General features: G+C 35.9%; 1 protein-coding gene across 1 annotated transcript; it reads right to left on the reverse strand.

Moving 5' to 3' along the window:
* Positions 1-3,168: 3,168 nt before the first annotated feature.
* Positions 3,169-6,615, reverse strand: LOC113347874. Its single transcript, XM_026591560.1, has 4 exons — positions 6,439-6,615; positions 5,234-5,554; positions 4,737-5,161; positions 3,169-4,131 (listed from the first exon to the last, which is right to left on the reverse strand). Exons 2-4 carry the CDS (start codon positions 5,316-5,318, stop codon positions 3,367-3,369), a joined length of 1,275 nt encoding a protein of 424 aa, XP_026447345.1. The 5' UTR covers positions 5,319-5,554; positions 6,439-6,615; the 3' UTR covers positions 3,169-3,366.
* Between the last annotated feature and the right edge of the window lie 8,786 nt (positions 6,616-15,401).

Here is a 15,401-nt window from a genome sequence, read left to right on the forward strand (position 1 = left end):
TCCTCATTGTCACCTATCATGTGACGTCTTCTCCCGTCAGCAGCCCTGCAAGTTAGACACAGAACATAGCTTTTTGTTTTTTTTCCTCCCTCATGGTCAGCCATAATAGCAGGGCTATGGCACCCTATCTGGAAGCACTCGTACCAACATTTAAATTTTTTCTTGAAACCATCCATCTTATGCACGTCTTGACATGATGATTCACCCTTCTTCTTAACTTGCGGTGCCTTTTTCTCCTTATTTGGTTTCAGACTGCATATAATCTGATGGGCTTCTACCTCCGGCGGTTATCACTTTTCTTCTCTGATATGACTGAGCTTCTAGTGTCCTTACTTACTGCTGAATTTGCTTTAACTGCAGCCTCCTTCAATCTGTGTTTCTTGCCTTTGATATGGTCGTTCAGACCTTGTTCACATGTCACTTTCACCTCACAGAGATCACAAGTCCAATCCTTCTGAATTTTCTTTTTTGAATTATCTAGAAAACCAGAGGCTAACTCCATTAGAAATGATGCCAAACCTCCTGTGTGATGCTAGTTGCGACTAGAGTCGATTCTCCTTTAACCTTAGGTTTTTCCAACACCCTGTAGGTTAACGACTTAAAGAATTCATTGGGATTGTGAAGCCAGACCCAACTATTTTCTTTGTAGTTGCGTGTTCTGATCTTGCTGGTTTTTATCGTATTGAGTACTATCTTCTCTAAGATTTGCTCGAGATTTAATCTCTGATAGACAAAATAAAAAGTAGTCACAAACATCTTCGTTTCATCGTTTATGAATCCACAATATCTTGTTTCGCTACCATACGATTAAGATTATTGTGAGGTGATTGATAATACTAGGTTGTTCTTCGGGAATATAAGCCTAGTTTATCAATTGGTTCCTGTGCACCTTGATTTATCAAAAGACGGAACAAAACTCATAGGTATTTCTGTGGGAGACAGATTTATCTATATCAATAGACTTATCTGTGTAAGACAGATTTGTTTATCAAGTCTTCGACTTCGGGTCGTAGCAACTCTTAGTTGTGGGTGAGATCATCTAAGGGAATCAAGCGTGTAGAATCTTGCTAGGGTTCAGAGACGTAAGGAGCGCAAATGTACCTTGATCAGTATGAGATTGATTATGGATCAACTACATTTCAGTCGGTAGTTCATTGGTAGTAGGCTGGTGTCTGTAGCGGCTTAATACAATGTGGTGTTCGAAGCTGGACTAGGTTCCGGGGTTTTTCTGCATTTGCGGTTTCCTCGTTAACAAAATTTCTGGTGTCTGTGTTATTTCTTTTTCGCATTATATTTGTTTATATAACTGAAATATCATAGGTTGTGTGTTAAGTTCAATTAGTTCTTGAATCCGTCATTTGGGTTGTTGATTGAATTGATTGACACTTGGATATTGGTTTGTGATACCTTCCAATTTGTTTCTCTTATTCAATCGGGCTCGCAAATTCCTATTTGTTTGATTGCGGATTGACTTGAGAGATTGAGATATAAACTCTTTAATATACTTTTCTAAAGATTGAGTCTGACTGTCTAGTTGATTCTCTTGAAAGTATATTGGAGTTTGTCCATACAGATTGCTAAGTGAAATATTGGGTGTGGTTGTTAGACCCCCGCTTTTTCACAAACCAAACAGATTGATATCCATGAGTAACATTGCTACTTTGGTAGATAATTGTGGTTCTAATAATAATAATAATAATGTTGTTGCCACTAATGACAATTTACAATTGCAGGAAATGGGATCCACCAGATAGAGAATATGTTACAATTAACATTGATGCATCATTTCTTAAAACACCTAATACAGGAGGCACTGGACTAATAGTGCTAAAGGGTGCTTCTTAAATAGAGGAATGATACATGATCAGGAGGTGGAGCAGCTAGAATGTTTGACCATGAAACAGGCAGTGGAATGGGCAATTGCTAGAGGCTACACCAAAGTTGTGTTTGAGACTGATCGTGAAGTTTTAGTTAAGTCAATAAAAAAAACATAACTCTTATGTTCATTGGATGAATCAAGGAACTATCCTTGACATCAGATATCTTCTTCAGAGTCAAGTATTTTTCTCATGTCAAGCAGTTAATAAACTTAAGAACTGTCTGGCAGATAAAGTAGTAAAGAAAGCCAGAACTGATAGCATAGATTTTGAATATGTTGATGATCTTCCACAAGATATTCTAGATTGAGCAAAGGAATACAAGATATTCAAGATATTTTGAATAAAAAAAAAAATCTAGTATTGTACTCAACAGAGGCATACTATTTTCTCTTACTTATTTCTTATATATTTTTAACAAAGAGTGTATTCAGAAGGGGGAAAAAAACTCAAATTTGTGCTTAAGAGAGCTTCCTATTTTTGTGCTTCAAATTCCCGATCATTACTAGGTTCCAGATGAGGGCAAATACATATAGGTAGTGAACAAAATCTGTTGGACCCCTCTGATGTTTGGGCCGGTAGACCCTTAAGCCCTATGTTAAAGACGGCCCTGGATCATAATCCGAGACCTGAGATTCACCACAACTAACTTCGGTAGTTTGGTTTTTTTTGATACCTTAAACTAGTAGTCCTTAGATTATATCCAAACTCCTTAAATTTGAGTAGATTCTTGGCAACTACAGGATAGCATGCCAACCACCAGACCACTTCGGTAGTTTAAGCTCAACTAAGTTAAAGTTTTCATTTTTTCTTTTTTTTTTTCCTGAAGTTTATTGGTTTCAGGGGAAAAAAAGTTTATTAGTAGAAGGAAAGAAAAACATAGAACAGGAGTCGGACAAAAAGCTAAACCGGAGAAGCAAAAAAAAAATAGCAAGGATTTGAGAAGGAGAAATGACATTAACAGGCTCATGCATTCATTCCAAAATACCAAAGAACCATAGTTCGCACAAGTAAAATGTTGTAGTCCATGGCACCTTAACGGCTTAACCTTTTGCGTTATGGTTTTCAAGTCCAATGAACATGCTTGCAACCGAATAAGAAATGCCTAAAAACCAACCGTGTAGATCAGTTCTAGATGGCCTTTTAAAAAGCTTAGCTACTAGACAACAAAAACAGCCAATTTTTTAGCATGAAAAACACCTTAATCCAACTCATGAGCTCCTATAACAAATTTTAATCTCCAATATTTCAAGGAGAAAGATAGGATATTGCCTGATCATTACCGGAATCATTTACCTCTAATATAGATTGATAACTCATACCACACTGGTGAAAAAACACAAGTCCCCAAAACTCTTACAGTAATTAGTTCCCTAAGAAAACAGCATACAAGCATTTCTTCAATCAGTTAAAAAAAATCAAGTTTTAGCAGTTCTTTCAGATAATTTCTGACCACCTAGAATATACTAACTATGACAACAAATGGCAACTATGGGATTTCCGTTCTTCTTTCACATGACTTCTCCTCTTCCTCCCGAGCCTGTTCTCCATCTGTTTCCCCATTAACATTTTCCATGGTTCCGTCACTTGCATCCTCGATTTCTTCCTTACCTTCCTCTTCCTCCTGAGCCTGTTCCCCATCTGTTTTCCCATTAACATTTTTCATGATTCCCTCACTTGCATCTTTCATTTCTTCCTTACCAGCAGAATTCTTAATGGTTTTCTCATCATTAGCATTCTCAGAGGTAGTGCCGACAATGGCTGCTTGAACATCCTCACCATCTCGCAGTCGAAGACGAATCTGGTGTTTTTTGCCTCCCTCATGGTCAGCCATAACAGCGGGACTATGGCACCCTATCTGGCAGCACTCGCACCAATATTTAAATTTTTTCTTGAAACCATCCGTCTTATGCGCGTCCTGTTCACCCTTCTTCTTAACCTGCGGTGCCTTTTTCTCCTCATCTGGTTTCAGACCGCATATGATTTGCTGGGCATCTGCCTCCGGGTTATCACTTTTCTTCTCTGATGTGACTGAGCTGCTAGTGTCCTTGCTTACTGCAGCATTTGCTTTAACTGCAGCCTCCTTTAATCTGTGTTTCTTTCCTTTGATATGGTCGTTCAGACCTTGTTCACATGTCACTTTCACCTCACAGAGATCACAAGTCCAATCCTTCTGAATTTTCTTCTTTGAATTACCTAGAAAACCAGAGGCTAATTTCCTCTTAGTCCCAGCAACACTTGGAGTCGGCTTAGGCTGCAAACAAAAACATATTCATAATCATCATGTTATGAAAGGTAAAGATCGCTCTATGGCTTTTATATATGAACTTGCACCCCCTTCACTTCAATTCTAGAGCCGCATCATATATGTTGCCTGATTTTAGTTAAAGAGGATCAGAACTTTGAGTATCCACTTAATGAAAAAAGAGGGAGTGAATTCTATACTCTAGTACCCAAACTTTGTATAACTCAGAAATTTTACGCCACTAATTAATAGTACAATGGTGATATACACTTAGATCCGTAACAATAAAATAAGATTATATGTGATTCTTTCCAACCCAAAGAAGATCAGAAAATAGTACTGGAGGAAATTTATAAGCTGCAGGATATACGCCTAGAGACTCTTAAAGGGATTTGACACCCCCAACCGAACCCTGTATTTTCCAGCAAGCTCCCAACATATATGAAATTGTCTCTAAAATTGAGATTGCAGAACATCCAATGGACTATCAAGAAAGCAACAAAAAACTTGAAAAGGTTTTCTTTCATGAAATCAATTAAGCAACTAAGAACATCAAGTAAATACTGAAATTCAAAGAACCAAATGAAGCACCAAAGGGATAATCGAGCACTTACTATAAATAAAACTGGTCCTTTGTTAATGTCAGTAACCTTAGCTGCATCAGGATGTCTCTGAAAAGGAGAATTTTCAATTCTTCCAACTTGTTGTCCAGACAAAAAAGATACTCTTTCATCAAAAGCCCTAGAATCATCTGGACTATGATTAATATGATGCACCAAAGAGCTCTTTTGATCAGACCACATTGGCAAACAGGACGAATTTGTCACTAAAGAAAGCCCTTCATCTCGTTGGAACCCTAACCCTCTCTCCATTGCTAATTCTCTTCTTACTTCTGCTTCTAATGTTTGCCTTCTTATGATTTCTGCTGCTATAATCTCTTCTCTAATTCGTCTTTTCTCTACTTCTCTATGAAACAATTCTACAGAATTTGGATTCCTCATTAGTTCTGAGATTCTCGCCCCATTCATTCCATAACCCCCTGAAACACAGAACCCGAAATTAGGCAATAAAAATCAAAAGCTAGAATAAGTGGGGTTTGTTTCGCTCATACCTTGTTCTGCAAAAAAGTTATTGTTTGAAGAAATAGGAAATCCCGAAGAAGATCCATTATCATCTGAATGAAACCTCAACTCCATGGAGAATGATGACAGGAGGAAAAGAATTTCACGATGTCTTTTACGGTTTACTGATTAGAAAAAGGAAATCTGAAGGATTTATTGGAAAAATAGGGTAAAAAGGTTTGGTTTATTGGAAAAATAGGGTAAAAGGATCAATTGGAATAATAATAGCAGTAGTTACAAATACAAGTAGGGAGCACGTGCATGCACGTTGGCAAACACTACGTGTGTGGCTCTTCCATATCGAGTGGTACCTGCATCCACCAAAAGCTATCATCTTCATATGATCAACACATGTATCACAAATTTTATTTGATTCTCGTGCTAATAAAATTCTGACATGTGAATAGTTTTTTATACTAAGAAAATTCAATTATCCCTGTTATCAAATCCGAGCCCATCAAAACCCTTCAACCTAGAGACTTGCAATCTCTACAGTGAAGTATTCATTACTTTTAAGTACATTGCCTAACTCCTATATAATTCCAGTGTGAACTCTACATATTGCTCTACTTACATTGTTTCATCCCTCAAGATAATGAGTTCTTTCTACTTCGCAAGAGATACATATTAAAAAGAACATAATATTAGCAAAAACCCACCAAAAATCCTACAGACTAAATTGTAATTTTGTTTTTAACTTGTTTTCTCTTCGCTTCTCCGGCCTGTTCTGTTTAGAATTTAAACACACTTACCCTAAGTATTTCCAAAATGATTCAATTAGTGCATTTTCACTATATGTACACAATTACGAAAACCTCACATACAACCCAAATTTTGTCAAACACTTCCATGGCATAATCTATGCAACCAACAATCACATAAAACCCAAATTTGTGAACATTAAACTCAATCCCTGAAGTAAACTAATACATGCACGACAAACAGTTTTCGTATTTCAGAATTATCATTGGAACACCAAACTCAATTAACAAAGTGACATGCCATAAACCAAAACAATTCCCAAATCAAAATCAACACCAAACCCAATTTGAATCTCAATGCATCTATTTCAACCTAATACTGAATTTACCAATGACATAAAACCCAAAACCCTATTTTGATCTATACTTTTGATAAATAAAACAAGAAACAATAATCAATATCAAAATCAAAACAAAACAAGATAAGGTCTAACCTTTAATCCTGTGTTTGAAGATGAGTACAGAATTTTTTTTCAGACTGGGAGACTGTTAGATCTGGTTATGGTAATGGCGGACCTGAAGGGTTTGTTTATACTTCCAAGGGAAAAAAAAAAGAAAAAGAGCCAAGCTACGCCGCAGAAGAGACCAGCCAGATAAAGAGGGAGAAGAGGTAAGCCACCGATCACCATAATGGTTAGAGGAAAAGCAGTTTTAGCCAGAAGGGGGAAGTCAGGAGTTGCGCCCTCGGGTCCAAGTTCATAAAGCCCAGTGGTTCGTCATCCATCCAGTAAGAAGGAAGTCAAGGATTCAAAACCACGCGCTTTAGCCCAGTTGGTTGGGATCGGACTCCCAGATTATAAGTTAGGAATTTGATTCCCGTGTTGTCTAATCGAATCAAAATCGAAAGAAAAAATGAGTTCAATCCCGGTCGTAAAGGTTGCATAGTTGGGTTTGCAGGGTGGTTCTGGAGACGGTGCCAGTCTGAGTGGCTGGTCGGGAAGAAGTTATGAGTATTTTGGCAGGATCGGCTGGTAAAATATTTTTGTATCTTTCTCATGAATTCCTTATTAATAAGTTCACTCAAGCTTGTAGGTAGGAAGAAATATTTTCCTTTGATCCCGGCAAGAAAGTTCTTATATACAATCAGTGTTAGCATCGATGTGCATCTATTCCAAGACCCACCTTCTCCCAAAATCTATGTTGAACAGACTAACCCAAAAAAAAATGGAGGGAGCTCACTTAAAGATTGGCACTCATCCTACTTCTAGATTGCTCGTCAATAATATTTTGAAATGTTAATAGTCTAATATTAGTTAGAAAGAGGTATAAATTCCGCCGGATGTGGCCCCACCTTATTTCTTAACACCTTTCTTTTTTTTTTTTTTTTGTGAAACTGAAACAAGAATTATATTGAAAATTAAGAGATTACATATGAAGCTTCAGCTTCTAGTAGATTGTTTATCTGACTAGGAGGATTTAAAAACCAAGTCTTATCTAGCTTGTCAATTCTTGCTAGTTTGGACAAAACATCTGCTATTTTATTATTTTTCTTTTGCACGTAATAACAATGTTAGGAACTAAATGTTTGAAAAGAAAGTTTAATATCTCTAATAAGATTATGCAGTCTCCGGTTTATGTTGTAGGAATCATTGTTCACTACATCCACCACTAGCTTTGAGTCCAGTTCAAAGTGCACCTCTCGCAAGTTCATCTCTTTAGCCCACTTCACTGCCTCCCATAAACAACTGCACTATGCATGCTCTGGACTTGAAGCTTTAGCTAGATAGATGCACCTTGATCCCCTATGATGACTTGCAAAATTTTGAATGATTAGACCAATGCCACTTGAATAATTATTATACGAACCATCAGAGTTAATAGTGAGAAAACCGTTAGGAGGGGGAGTCCAATGTAAATTCTGTCTAGGTTGTCTATTTAGGTTGAAAGGCTTTTTCCGCGACAACTCAGTATACTCTGACAAGTATATTTTACACTTTTGAATGATGATATCTGGGGAGACAGACAAACCCTTGAAAATCTTGTCATATCTCTGTGACCAAATACACCAAGCCACAATTGATATCATGCACAAGTTATCCACATTGATAAGACCCGTTTGTAGGTTATCAAATAAGCTGCATATCCAATCTTCTAGATTAATGTTATTTGGAGCATGGATACCTAAAGTACCAAACCAGATCATCTTTACCAAAGAGCATTCCAGAATAATATGAGAAGGAGTTTCCATATGTTGATTGCAGAAAGGGCAACTGTAATCTCCATTCTGTATGACATAAGTGAGTTTATCTCTTGTAGGAAGGATATTCTTCACATACTTCCAAAAAAATTGATTAATTCTTGGAAGGACTGGCAGTTTCCATAATATTTTAAATATATTCTTCATTCTTGGGGATGTCACAGCATTTGTGTTTTGTTCCTCATACATTTTCTTGTAGGCGGACTTAACTGTAAATTGACCATTTCTTTCCAGATTCCACATCATTTTGTCTTCATAATTGAGAAAATTGGCATACTGAGAATCAACCTTGCAGTTTGATCTTCAAAGAGAGAAAATATTAGATCAGATTCCAAGTCGTAGAATCCAAGAAAATCAGTTGATTAACATTCTTGTAATTCTCAACATTTGATGCACCTTGCTTTGGAGATGGAGGATCTGAGAGACCTTGCACCCAATTATGTTTCCAGATAAGTATTTTATAACCATTCCCTAAGCTCCACACAGTGTATTTTTTGATGAAATCTAACTCTGAACTAATATTGGTCCAAGACCAGGTAGGAGAAGAATGTTTCTTCATGTTAAGCATGTCACCATCAGGGAAATACTTTGCTTGCAGAGACTGAGAACAAATTGAAGTTCTATCATTACAGAATCTCCAAGCAAATTTTGCTAAGAGAGCTCTGTTGAACAAATGAAGATCTCTAAAACCTAAGCCTCCATCCTCCTTTAGAACATTAACATTTTCCCAAGTAATAAGTTTCCTGCCCTTATTAGAATTATTTTTCCTCCAAAATTTTTGTTGAGTTGAATTCATCTTCTGAATGATGATATCAGGTAATTTAAAGCTTGTCATATAATGAACTGGAATAGCATTGGTAACAATTTTAACCATAACAGTTCTTGCTGCTTCTGACATATTTATGCACCTCCATCTTGAAAATCTAGTAACCATTTTTTCTACTAGAATAGAGAAAGGAACTCTTTTATTTCTTCCAATAAAGAAAGGAAGACCTAAGTATTTCTCATCATTTAGATTTAGTTTCCTGACTTGAAGAATGCCACTAATAGTCTGAAAATGAGAGGGACTCAAATTCTTGCTGAAGTACACTGCGGATTTGTGAAAGTTTATTAGTTGACCTGAACAAGAACTAAACTCTTCTATTATGTCAAGCAGCTTCTTCGTTTGATCAAGATTTTCCTTGCAGAATAGTATGCAGTCATCTGCAAATAAAAGATGATTGATTTTTGGAGCAGATCTTGAAATTTCATGCCTGTTAATTGCTTGGAAATTTCACAGTGATGAAGATATCTTTAAAAGGCTTCCATATCCAAGATAAAGAGGTAAGGGGATAGAGGATCCCCTTGCCTAATTCCTCTTGTAGGTTTAAAAGAAGGAAAGGGACTGCCATTTACCATGATTTCAATTTCTGTGGTAGAAATACATTAAGATATTAGCTGACAGAACTTATCACTGAATCCAAATTTCTTTAGAACTTCAATCAGAAACCCCCATTCTAGCCTGTCAAAGGCTCTAGACATATCCATCTTTAATGTTAAATTACCTGATCTTCCTTTTTTCTTCTTCATTGCCTGCACTAGTTCTTGCACCAAACAAACATTCTGATATCAGTCTGCCAGGGACATAGGCTGACTGCATTGGAGATATGATATTATCCATGTGTTTCTTCAGTCTAAGAGCAATGACTTTTGAAACGATTTTGTAAACTGTATTACAAAGAGCAATAGGCCTGAAATCTTCTGGTTTTTTTGCTGGTTTGATCTTAGGAATTAGGGAGACTCTTGTGTTATTGATCTTCTTCAAGATATATCCAGAATGAAATAAATCCTGTACCATTTTACATACATCATCTTTAACCACTTGCCACTGATATTGATAGAATCCTGGAGGAAAACCATCTGGACCAGGAGATGTCCAAGGTTCCATTGTCATAAGAGCTTTGTGGATTTCCTGTTCATTTGGAATGGCTATAAGAGCATTGTTATCTTCTTCACTGATGCATAAGGGAATGTGCTGAAGAAAATGATAATTGTCTGAAGGATTAGAAGAAGAACTGATATTCTTGAAATGGTTGACAAGAAGTTGCTCAATTGATGATTTATCTTTGCACCATGAACCATCTGGAGCTTGAAGAGAGTCAATCCTATTTCTAAATCTTCTTTGATTAGATCTTATATGAAAGTATTTTGAATTCTTATCCATGTCATTATAAAATTTATCTCTTGCTTTTTGTCTATTTGAACTAGTCTGAATATCATTTAAAACTTCTATTTGTTTCTCCAAAGAAGTCACTTTGCTTGTTTGGTTTCCTTGTGTATCAGCTGATTGTAATTTAGATAATTCAAGTTGAATTTCAGAGATCCTTGACTGAATATTCCCATAAGTAGACTTACTCCATTTAGACAAAAGATGCCTAGTATTATATTGTTTATCAGACAGAACATAAGCTGCAGAAGCTGTAATGTCAGAACTTCAAGCATTAATAATTTCAGTAGCACAAGTATCATTTTGTAGCCAGTGTTCAAAGAACTTCCAATTTTTACCTTTAGATATATTAATGTTATAAAGAGACGGCATAATAGGAACATGATCAGAACCAAGTTGGTTAAGATGAGTGAGAATGGCATCAGGATATTTAAGAATAAATTCTTACTAGAGCTCATCAATCCTAGATTTAAATTTTCATGTGCCATGACTATTACTAGTCCAGGTAAAAGGGTTACCACTATAATTCATGTCATGTAAATCAGATTGATTAATATATCTTAAGACTTCAAGAAAAGTGAGAGGGGAATTAATGTTTTTATCTGACAAATTCATAGTGACATTTAGATCCCCTATAAGAACCCAAGGAATGGAAACTGAAGAACTAAGTTGTTGGATATATTTCCATTGAGCAGGTTGATCATTGGCATAAGAGGTACCATAAACACAAGACAAAAACCATTCCCCTAGGGATGGATCATTGTTAACTATAGCATGTATCATGTTTGAAGCAGAGTTTACAATGTCTAAATGGAAAACATCTTTCCAAAGCATAATGATACCACCTGCTTGACCTATAGATGGCATGTAACATTTATTTGGTAAATTTAGGAAGTTGGTGAGAGATATAATTCGATCATCATTAATCTTTGTCTCACACAAAAAGATAATGTTAGGTGAGTGAGTATTATTCAGATGACTGAGGTGATATCTAGTAGCTTTACCTAAGAAACCTTGACAATTCCAACTGATGATTTTCATGGTTCTAATTTGAACTGTAGACTTAGTATTCAAAGCAATATAGGAAGAAAGAAAAGAAAAAAATTTAAACAGAATATAAAATAAAAAGATAGAGTTGAGAAAAAGGTTTTACCAAGTCATTAGGGATGGCCTCATTCACCTCATGGAAATTCTCCCTTATGTCAGATTGTCCTTCTTCAATCAAATCATGTTCCATATCGTCAAAGTCAGTATGTTTTGGTGGACTTTCAGCTGCCCCTTCCATGATATTTCCTTGATTATAGACTCTGGATCTTTTGTGGTTTCTCTCAACTGCATGTTCTTCTGCTTGATCTTCTAGTAACTTCTTACTCGCTTCACTTATTCTTTGAACAAGAAGGTCCAAGTTTTCAATGATCTCTACCCATAAGCAGTTGTTATCCCGTGAATGTAAGTTATATATTCCTTATTTGTAAATCTCTTAATCATGACATCATCAGTTGTGTTTTCACACTCTTCATCATTTTGATCTACAGTGTAACATTTGGGACACAGATTGTGAGGTTGTTTTTCCCAGTGAAAACGTATCCAAGTTTGTCCACCAGCTGCAGTATTCCACCATCCTCCTCTATACAATGGTTTTTTTCAAGTTAATCTTAATTCTCGCTATAATTGTGCCGCCATAAGTAGGTTTACAATCTTCTGGATCCGTCGAGATTTTTGTTCCTAGTTCTTCAATGGCTTCATTCACTACAGCTAAGGAATGATGTTCTAGAAGTATATGTTGAAACTGGACTGTCCAATCTTGTTCTTCAAAAATCCAATCCTTCACAGCTACTGACGCATCATATTTTTTTCAGATTGAGATGAGCTTTGAGGAAATTCCAAGGACCTTTCTTTAGTACATCATTCATTACCTCTTCTGTATTAAATTTGAACAGAAAGATATTTCTATCCAAACATCTGAATTGTTGCACTCTGTACATGTGCCAAAGAGTTTTGATTTCTTTTCTAACATCATTCGTTTCAATCTTGCCCTTCTTAAAGAGTTTTCCTATCAGAGTATTGTTTAATTCTTTTAAAGCTTCAGAAATAGCAGATTTTGCTCCAGCAACTCTCCTCATTTGGCGTGCACAAATATCTCTTATTTTTTCATTCTGCATCTTTGAAGTTATGGCTGAGAATTGGGAGTTGGAAGAAGAAGCCATTTGTGGAAAACTATTGTTCTGGTACGGATTCAGAGAAATGTGAGATGAAAGAAGGTTTTACTTTGAGAATAATATATATATCAAGATGTGTTGACGAGGATAACTGTAATTAGTTAATGGAAAATATTTTGTTTCCATAAAATTTGGGATAGAAATCTTTTCTTTTGTTTGCATGGAAGTAATTACAGACTGCATGAAGTGCAGCTGAGAATTGACTTTCCTAAAATTATGGAGCTTGATAGGGGGAAATTTTGAATTTTTGAAATTCAAATCCGCACTAATCTTCTTCTCGGAATGAATCGGATCTACTCAGTTGTTCCCAATGATCAAGAAAATATCATTAAAATCATATACATGATAAGGAGAGACATACTGATACATACTGTTTGAATCCACCGTGACTTTGATGGCCTGCAATACTGCAACATAGGAAAACATTAGAATACATATTGATTTTGTGACAATAATGTGAATAGAAGGAACATAATGGTGATTAGGGTCCAAAACTGAATGCTTTCCATGATAATGCTAAATATAGAGGCCCTGAAAAAATTAGCAGATCATGAGTAAAGCAAGCACTTAAGACGCGGGAATAAAACTGCAATCTATAAGGATCGAAAAAACTAAAACCTTAACTCATATTAGATTTAAAGAAAAGAAGAGGTTACTGTAATAGAAAAGAAAGAAGAAATGCAGAAAAACATGAAGAATCAAATTAACATTAGGAAAGAATAAGGATTAGAATCAGAAGAAAAGAAGAAGAAAGATTAATCAAAACCGAGTCGATCCCATCGGTCCAAAGATTTTCAAGTTAATTAATTTGTTTAATCAAAACCGAGTTGATCCCTCTCTTTCTCGTCGCTCTCGTTCTGATACTTTCTCTCCAGCGCGGAAGGTGAGTGATTGGGATAGCTTCAAAATATGTGAAAAATTTGTGTGAGGTGGGACTCGAACACCTGCCACTAAACTCATAACCTTCACTTCTAACCATTTGCGCTACCTTTAGTGTGCTTCTTGATACCTATTTAACTAGAAAACCTGCCCCATCCAAATCCCCCTAACTATTCTACTTTTTGAGAATAAGGTAGGAAGTTAAGAAAAGCAAAAAAAAATAAACAGTTAGGTAATAAAGCAGTTTTTTAAATTTTTTCCTACTTTGTATGACGTGTCAGCATTTAAAGAGGAGTCACATACTTGAATTATGTGGTCCGACCACGTCGTAGCCGCCAATGGAGGAAAAACCATAACGGTACTAAAAATGTGAAACATTACACCATACACCACTCCATACATGTCTTTTTATGGCAAATAACTTTTTCATCCCTTCAATTCAGCTCATCGCAAAGAAGAGTACCGGAAATATTTTCCTCTATGGGAAGATTTTGTACCTTTCCTCACAACACTGGTCGTGAAACTCCTTAGCGAGTGTCCCGTAGCTCTCGAACAAATGGTGGTACATAGGTGTGTGTGTTTGTTGTTGTCCTGGTTGTGTCAATGTCCTTTACAACAATGGTTATTTTCTGATTTAAAATTCAGGAGAGAAAAACATGAAGTTAAAAGTACGATCAAGGATCGAAAAGGAGAAAATTTTGTTTTGTAGTAACTATATGTTTTTACCATTTACACGAAATGTAAGTTGTAATTTTGCTCGTAAGAATAACCCACATTTGTAATTATCTTATATTACTTTTCCTATCATATGTACATTTAGAAAGAAAGCAACTAAATTTTCAAATATATTATATAGGTGATTGGTTTACAAAGACATTGAAATCAGGAAACATTATAGGAGTTATGTGTCAAGCCAGAAAAGATGCGACGGATCACTTAAGTTCCGGAAGAATGATGTGTGTTTGCATATTTTTTATCTGTCCATCTCGACGACAGATAAAAAGACTCTTTTTATCAGTTCTTTGCAGGTAGCATAGAACTGACCTTTAGTACCTGTTGACCGGTGTATAAAATATCTTTTACTTTCCTGTTGAGAGTAATATAGGTCAAGACTCTTTGCAAATCTAAAAAAATCCCTTCTTCTGCTAAAAGCTACAAACAAGAGAACCGATGTATTTGAAAAAATGGAAATGCTGGGTTCTCCGAAATTACATCACAAGAAAAATCCGAATAGATATAGTGGTTGGGTCCCACTTTAAATGCACTCAAGTATTATGTTTAGAAAAATTCTAGGCAAACAATATTTTAGACAACACTAAAACAATCCTCTCACATAACTTCTAATTGTAGGGGCCAAAAGCTCCATTGAGGAGCTTGTTTTAGTGTTGTCTAAAATGTTATATGTCTAGAATCATTGCTCTGTTTATTGAGGGTGTCACCTCGGGTATTGGTATCCGACCTGGGGAAGTTACTCCAGGTCTTGGAGGTAATATTCTTCATGGTGTTGAACTCATCATATGTCTGTTCTTCATAGAGTGACAATCAACACGTTAGAGCCGCCGTTATTTGTGGAAAACAAACTCTTACCAATGATTTCTAATTTTATATCTGACTCACCTATACATATGAAAAATTGATACCACTACGAGAGTTTTTTTGAATAAATACTCTCTCATTTCATGATTCAAATGGAGAAGAAATCACTGAACATTACTCTAATCTTTCTCATGATGAAGAGGCAATATCATCAAGTGACGAAGACATAAAGTCTTGTGATGGAGATATGACTTTTAATGGTGAAGGTATGATTTCTAATGATTCAGAGACGATGATTTCTAACACAACAGAAAGGAAAACCAGAGAACTAAAGAATGAGGAACGCTTAGCTGTGTACCA

Source organism: Papaver somniferum, chromosome 2, assembly GCF_003573695.1.
Source record: "Papaver somniferum cultivar HN1 chromosome 2, ASM357369v1, whole genome shotgun sequence".
NCBI lineage: Eukaryota > Viridiplantae > Streptophyta > Magnoliopsida > Ranunculales > Papaveraceae > Papaver > Papaver somniferum.

Bases quoted from the DNA above. Each gene is read 5' to 3' on its own strand.
- LOC113347874 (XM_026591560.1), bottom strand. From the start codon at position 5,318: ATGGAGTTGAGGTTTCATTCAGATGATAATGGATCTTCTTCGGGATTT. The intron at 5,162-5,233 runs GTATGAGCGAAA...TCTGTGTTTCAG, and splicing joins TAACTTTTTTGCAGAACAAG to GGGGTTATGGAATGAATGGG. The intron at 4,132-4,736 runs GTAAGTGCTCGA...TTTTGTTTGCAG, and splicing joins AAGGACCAGTTTTATTTATA to CCTAAGCCGACTCCAAGTGT.